Source organism: Neltuma alba, unplaced genomic scaffold (genome assembly GCF_004799145.2).
Source record: "Neltuma alba isolate B1F8T4 unplaced genomic scaffold, ASM479914v2 tig00000643_pilon, whole genome shotgun sequence".
Lineage (NCBI taxonomy): Eukaryota > Viridiplantae > Streptophyta > Magnoliopsida > Fabales > Fabaceae > Neltuma > Neltuma alba.
Window position 1 is genome coordinate 113,547 of NW_021632126.1, and position 7,122 is coordinate 120,668.

General features: G+C 36.4%; 1 protein-coding gene and 1 long non-coding RNA gene across 2 annotated transcripts; both read right to left on the bottom strand.

Annotated features, from left to right (window-relative positions):
* Window positions 1–900: 900 nt before the first annotated feature.
* On the bottom strand, window positions 901–1,545 carry LOC114743591 (uncharacterized). Its single transcript, XR_003740013.1, has 3 exons — window positions 1,509–1,545; window positions 1,033–1,398; window positions 901–946 (listed from the first exon to the last, which is right to left on the bottom strand). It is a non-coding gene; the product is annotated as an uncharacterized LOC114743591 (long non-coding RNA).
* A 36-nt stretch (window positions 1,546–1,581) lies between these two features.
* Window positions 1,582–2,434, bottom strand: LOC114743553 (uncharacterized). The gene is made up of 4 exons (XM_028931767.1): window positions 2,141–2,434; window positions 1,841–2,047; window positions 1,653–1,763; window positions 1,582–1,620 (listed from the first exon to the last, which is right to left on the bottom strand). The coding sequence occupies exons 1-4, from the start codon at window positions 2,432–2,434 to the stop codon at window positions 1,582–1,584; spliced, it is 651 nt and encodes a 216-aa protein (XP_028787600.1).
* Window positions 2,435–7,122: the final 4,688 nt, after the last annotated feature.

The following is a 7,122-nucleotide window of genomic DNA, read 5'->3' on the forward strand; positions in this document are numbered from 1 at the left end:
CAATAATTCTTAACAATTTAAGTATGTATAAATAAATATAATTAAGCTACTTGCCCTTCAATAATTGGTGCCAAATAACAAGGTAATTTAGTGTCTCCAATTGTATTGCCCACATATCTGATTCTCTTATCTAGTGGGTTGTACTTCTTCTGGACACTTGCAGGGCATAAATATCCATACAAATTTCTCTTCTCCATTGATGACATGCATTTGTTATGGAAGAAGCTATCATTGAATTGAAATAAGATAATTATTAGTATGTGAAAGTAAGAGATTAGAAATTTAAGTTAGAAATGAAAAAGTAAACTTACATGATTGCTAATTGAACCCATGCTATGTCCAACTCCTTCAAGGATAACAAATCCCTGATGTCTTTGTTGTCAAGTCCAAAGAAATATGATTTTTCTTCACCCACAATCCCTACAGACATCTTTATGTCGACCTTGTTAATTGTTTTATATTCCTCATATAATTGTGCCAAGCAGGGATATCTATTAACATCTTCCTAGTCCTAATGAAACATCAAATAAACATAATAAGTATTATAAGTATTATGTTAAAAAAATGCACACAGTATAGAATAACATTTTCTTACCATCACAGGTATTATCTCCTCATCAACAAGGTGTCTAGGCCAAAGAATGAAAGTTCCAATTGCCTGACCTAACTTCACAACTTCAGCAGTCGGGAATGGCACATCCGCACCTGTCTCTCCCTCTCGAACAGTCGTAACTGTAACCCTCGCTTGGTCCTCTTGAATATGTTGGTGATGGATAGTGCTCCCTTGATTGTAGAGGAGAGCGTCAGCAACAACACGCATCCTTGGGACCTCTAAACGAAGACAACAAGGTTGTCCAAAGTCCGGCGTGGGACTACTAGGATCATGCTCTCCCAATGCCCCCGGTGGATTACAACTGTTTTTAGTGCTAGGAAAGACGGGGGAATCCTAAATGAGAGAAATGCAAGTATTAAATTAAATTAAAAAAACGTTGGTAAAACTCAACATTAATTTAAGTGAAATTGATTACAAACCTAGGATGTGCATTGTTGTTGAACTGTCCCAATTTGCATGCTAGAGACCATAGATTTCATCTCATCACGAAGCTCAGCCATAAGCTCTTTTCGAAGTGACTGGCGTAACTGGGCCTCAATCTTGACCTCTAGCTCAGATTGGAGCTCATCACGAACTTGGTCTCGAAGTTTAGCTATCATCTCATCAGTGGGTTGACTTCGTAGAGAAGCTCGTGAAGTTTGTCCAAAATATTGGGTAAGACCAACTGTCCTCCCTTCTCCTCTAACGCGTCCGGGGTGATCAGGCTTCCCAATCGCTGTCACTAAAATGTCCATCCTTCCACTCGGACTAAATGAACCTTCACTGCTTTGCTCTTCAAGTACCTCCTATAACATTTTAAGTATGATAAAAAATTAATGACAGTATAATAGAAAATTAATGATAAAATATAAGGAATATTACCATAAGTTAAAGTTATTTGATGTATACAACTTACAATTTTTTTAGCAATCTCAGCAACTGCTGGATTAATATATTGACCCTTCTTCATCCTTGCTTCCTTCCATTTTCTATGACGTGGAGGAGGAGGTGGGGTCTGAACAACGATACTAGGATCAGATTTTGCAGCTTCCTGTATCGCCTTAAAGTCATCCTGCATGATCCTCTCCTCAAGCATCTTGTAACCTCCACGGGATAAATAGTGCGGATATAAATTTTTAGCTTGCCTTTCTTTATTCATCGCACTTAATTCCTGTGGAAAAGAAAACAAAGTAAATTGAGTAAGTGAAGTAAATTAAATCAATGACTTTGCTTTATAAGGCAATGTACCTGAAATTTAGGATCATGCTGTGATGCCACAAACCTCCTCCAATCATCTGGATCAAGGAAGGTGTATTTTTCGCACGGATCATCATCTTTCCTAGACCCTCGCACATACTGGCTCGTGAGTGTGTGCTTAAAATCTTTCCAGCGCTGACGAACTTGCTGCAACAAATGCTTTTTCATTTGCTCAGTACGAGGGATGTCATACGTTTGCTGCAAAGAAAAATATATATGTTTGAGTTTAAGATCTTAGTTATAACTATATTTACAATAAAACAAATGAAATAAAATTAGAAAGTGACATACCAAAATATATTCCCAAATCATATCCTTCGTCTGCTTAGAAATTGACTTCCAATTAGGCCATAGAATATTGACTTTGCTTCGGGCAACGGAGCCTATATAGCTAATGAATCTGTCCTTCTCTTCACCAATTGGATTCATATTGGCATCAAAATCCACATGCTTCTTCTGAATACGACCATGACGTACTGCTAACTTTGGTAGCCTTGTACTACCTCTAACCTTCCTTCCTTCCGGCTGATTGACATCATCGATGTCATAATCCTCCTCCATATTGGCATCAAAATCCTCCTCCATATTGGCATCAAAATCCTCCTCCATATGCCTGTTGAAAAACCAAAATTAGATAAGTAAGTAAATTATAGTGAAATGTATTAATATATAAATAATATCAAGTTTTACATTTTGGGCACTCACGTAGACCAGCATACTCTTTTCTATATAATACACAGTCATTAGGACAAGCGTGTATCTTTTCATAGCCCATACCCATCCGAGACAAGATTTTCTTTGCTTCATACACACGATTTGGAAGAACGTTATCAATTGGAAGCATATCACTAATCAATTGAAGCAACTCTGTGAAACTTTTGTCAGTCCACCCATTATTTGCTTTTAAACTGAACAATTTCAATACAGCTGTCAATCGTGTATACTTAGAACACCCAGGGTACAAAGGCATCTCTGCATCACTCTTCAAGTTATCATTTGCATGTGATTGCACAAAGAACTCTACCCCTACATCACGAATCATATCGCTCATTCTATCATTTACATCATCCATATCTTCCTCTTCTTCGAGTATTGAACTTGTTCCTACTTCACCATGCCATATCCATTTTGTATATCGAAGATTTATACCATCACAAAGCAGGTGATCTCTAATATCATCAACACTTAGTCGCCTCTCATTTAAACACTTGACACAGGGACAAAAATACATTCCGTTATTGCTACGAGCATTCTGTTTAGCAAATTCAATAAATCGTTCTACTCCGTTCTCATATTCATCACTTGTTCTTAAAGCATTCATCCAACTATGATCCATTCTGTTACTACCTAAGGAATTATAAACAATTTAATTCCATTCAGCACAGTCCCAATAAACATTAACCAATTCAAACTAATGATATCAATTGAATCCGATTCATTCCAATTACAACATAAATCATGCCAATTCCAAACAAATGATTTCAAACTTCAAATCTATTACCCAATCAATGTAAATAAATTTTAACTTATCTAAATACAATTTTTTCATTAATCATTTAATGTATACCCAATCCTTAATCTAAATTCAACACATATAGCAAACTATCTAATGCAATCCCTCTTAGGCATTTTAACAAACACCTTGTATGCATTATTTTTCTAACAAGATTAACAAGGCTTGAAATCATTAAAATTTCTATCCAATCAATATATACAAATTTAAAACTATCTAAACACAATTCTTTAGCAAAAATTTAAACAGCAACCTCAGAAATCAATTCAAAACTCCTCAACCTACTCAAACCCACCGTACAACACACTAAAATGCAACGGTTGAATGAACTTACCTTCACCGTTCTGGCGTGCCTTCGAATCAACGGCCTACAGAGAGGACGACGATGGTGAGTTGCTGTGCGTGTGAGCTTCACGGCTTCAACGGCGAGCTGCTACAACACGGCTACTGCAGAATGAGCGACGCAATGGAGGGAGTCCGGCTACGGCGCGGCCTTGAAGAGCTGAAACCAGGGGAAGAGCTCACGGCTACTTCACGGACAAGAGGAAAATGAGAGGGAGAGACCGATCGAAACTGAAAGTTGGGTGCGAGATAGCTGCGAGCTGGAGTTCTTCGATCGTGCGCGGTACATATGCAAATCTGATAGATAACTACTGATGCGGCGAGCTGCACTAGCTGCGGGCAAATTTTTTTTTAAAATGACTTCACGTCTGTTTACTTAGAAACGGACGTGAGTTCACGTCTGTTTTGGGTAAACGGACGTGAGTTCACGTCTGTTTTGGGTCAACGGACGTGAGTTCACGTCTGTTTTGGGTCAACGGACGTGAATTCACGTCTGTTTTGTTTAAAACAGACATGAAGTCTCTTCTGTTTTGCAAAACAGACATAAATGAGGGAGGTAAATGACACATTTTGTTGTAGTGTTTTGATCCAACAACCGAGTCACCTTGAGTTGCCACAAAATATTTTCCTAAAATCCCAACTTACTAACTGTAACCAGAATAGTAAAATGGGATTAAGGATGCTAAAAACCAATGCTTAATTAGAACTCTTAAATCCAAAATAACAGAACTAAAGCTAGCAAGAGACAATATGATCCAAAATTCTAAGTCACCTTAGAAAATCACAATATATTAATTCCAAAATCAATACAAATGTCATAACCACAATATTATAATTGAGATCAAAACTATAAACAGCCCAATGTCAAATACTAAGCAATAATTCAGTCACAATAATCTCCAGATATAATCAGATTAAGCAATACAATTATCTCAACAATCAGAAAAACTATCCTAAGACCTAGGAATTGTTAAACAATTATTGAGTAAGAAATTAAAGCAACTAGAACTCCCCCTTAAAGATCCAAGCTCCTGCCATTATTGTTGAATTGGAGAATCATGAATTAGCCACGGTTTACTATCAAATTCGCTGCCACCAGCAATTCTCTATTGCAAGCTTCCATGGAGGAGATGACGGAACAGTGGTCCTCACTGGTTCTGTGCACCGGCAAGGAGAAGAAAAGATGATTGCCGTCGCTGGTCTCGCTGGTTCTGTTGACGCTGAGAATAACTCACGGAGAAAACAAAGGAAGGTGATGAGGTCGCTCCATCTCATGTTGTGTTTGCTCGTTCTGTCCGCCGCACCTCAGCTCTGTTTTCAGCGCCGCTTGCGTCCTCTCCGTCTCTGTTCGTGCTTCGGAGAAGAAGAAGGTGAAGGCGCCGTCGCTCACTGGTTCGTCGCCCAGCTCCTGCTTCTCGCCGTCACGAGCTCGTGTTCGGCGCGTCTCCTCTACTCTCAGCCGCCGTCCAGCTCTTTTCTCTGTTTTGCTGCCTCCAGCTCTGTTGCGTGTCGTGTGTTTTTTTCCAGCCACCCCCAGCTCACCTCCCACCGTTTTGTGTTGCTCCTCTCGCTGTTCTCTTCAGTTCACGCCGCCTCCAGCTCGTGAGTTCCTCTTTTCGGCCCCGTCCCTTCCAGCTGATGATGATTGTTAGGTTGGGGCAAAACGCAACATTTTGGCCCTACCTTATTATTATTATTATTTTCTTTTAATTTAATTTTTTTTCCTTTTTCTTTTATTTTTTATTTTTTTTAATTTTTGAATCTTCCAAGAACCTGCAAGCAAAATTCAAGGATAAGGTAGCATTAATTGTCCTCAAAAATCAATTAGTCACAATTAAACCAAAATATGACAATTTTGCCCCTATAAAATAATAATTCAAAATAAAATAAATTAAATCAATTAAGGCAAAAAGGGACCAATTAAGCTGACAAAACTCATATAAAAGATACCAAAATATATAAAAATAATTGAGTTTGTCGGCGACTCTTTGACCCCTGGCTTAAATTGTCCATGTGAAATGGTTGTTGATAGGTATCACTGTTGGACAACAGAATGTGCGGACTGGTCAAAGCAATGGGAACATAATAATTGACTCTGGGACGACATTGACCATGCTTCCATCAAGCTTTTATGACCAGGTTGAAGCTTTGGTGAAGCAAGCCATTGGAGCCGACCAATTCATAGTTCAGAACAATGAATACAAATTGTGTTACAGAAATGCTAACTCTATTATCCAGAATATTCTGAATTTCGAGGTTCATTTTACGGGGGCCAACCTTTCCTTACAACGTCAGAACTTTTTCAGTTTCATATCCAACGATGTTGCGTGCTTTACAATGCTTCCTACAGATGGAACGCCCATTTACGGAAATGCGACTCAGATAGATTTTAAGGTGGAGCATGATCTTAATCAGAAGAAAGTTTTTTTTAGCTCCTGTCGATTGTACTAAGCAGTAGAGAGTACTCTGAATAAAAACTCTCTCTCTAATTTTCTTCTTATCCAAAACGAAGTACCAGTAATATAGTTATACTCTTGATGAATAATATACTTGCCTGACATAGCTCAAGTGAAATATATAGGCATTGTAAACCCTACACACACACACATCGTGCTTTCAGAAGTATCTAATAAGTGAGAATGTATGTAACAATGAATTAGCATTTGAGAATATAAAAGAAGAATTAAAAACGTAACTAAATTAAATGACAAGACGAAGAGTGTGTAATACTCGTCATTTTATGATGTGATATCATGTATATTTTTTATAAATAACTAATTTAACTAATTTTTTAAAAAAACTTAAATCAAATTTTTTATATCTATTATGTCAAGTTCTCCAATCATACATAATCATGTGTCTTTTTTTTTTTTAAATTAAATGCTACTAAATGTTAATATTTCAAAAGTATATGACACATCATCATGTGTGATTAGAGAACTTGACATAATCGATATAAAAAACTTGATGCAAGTATTATCCATTCTTTAATCTATCCAAATTAGTTAAGTAGATTTTATATTAATTAAGGATGAGAGGTAGTATTCTTTTTTATTTTAGTTTACAGCTTGATGCATGTTTATCATGTACTCCTATCGTTCTATTTATAAGGCATAAAGAGAAAAAAAAAATTTATCTTATTTATAAGTCATTTCATTAAATTTTTAGTATAAGTGTTCTATTTTATTCTTAATTTATTATAGTGTAAATAATTATTTTTTTAAAAGGTATATATATTAAATGGAAATAAAGTTGAAAAGTTGTTATATTTTAATGAAGAGTTAATGCAGTTTAAAGTTTTCTTTGATCTGTATGAAACATGTTGGAAGTACATTATAAATAGGACTAGAAGAGTATAAATTAATAAGCTTTAAATATTTTGTACTAAATAAACGACATGAATGTATAGTGAAAATTA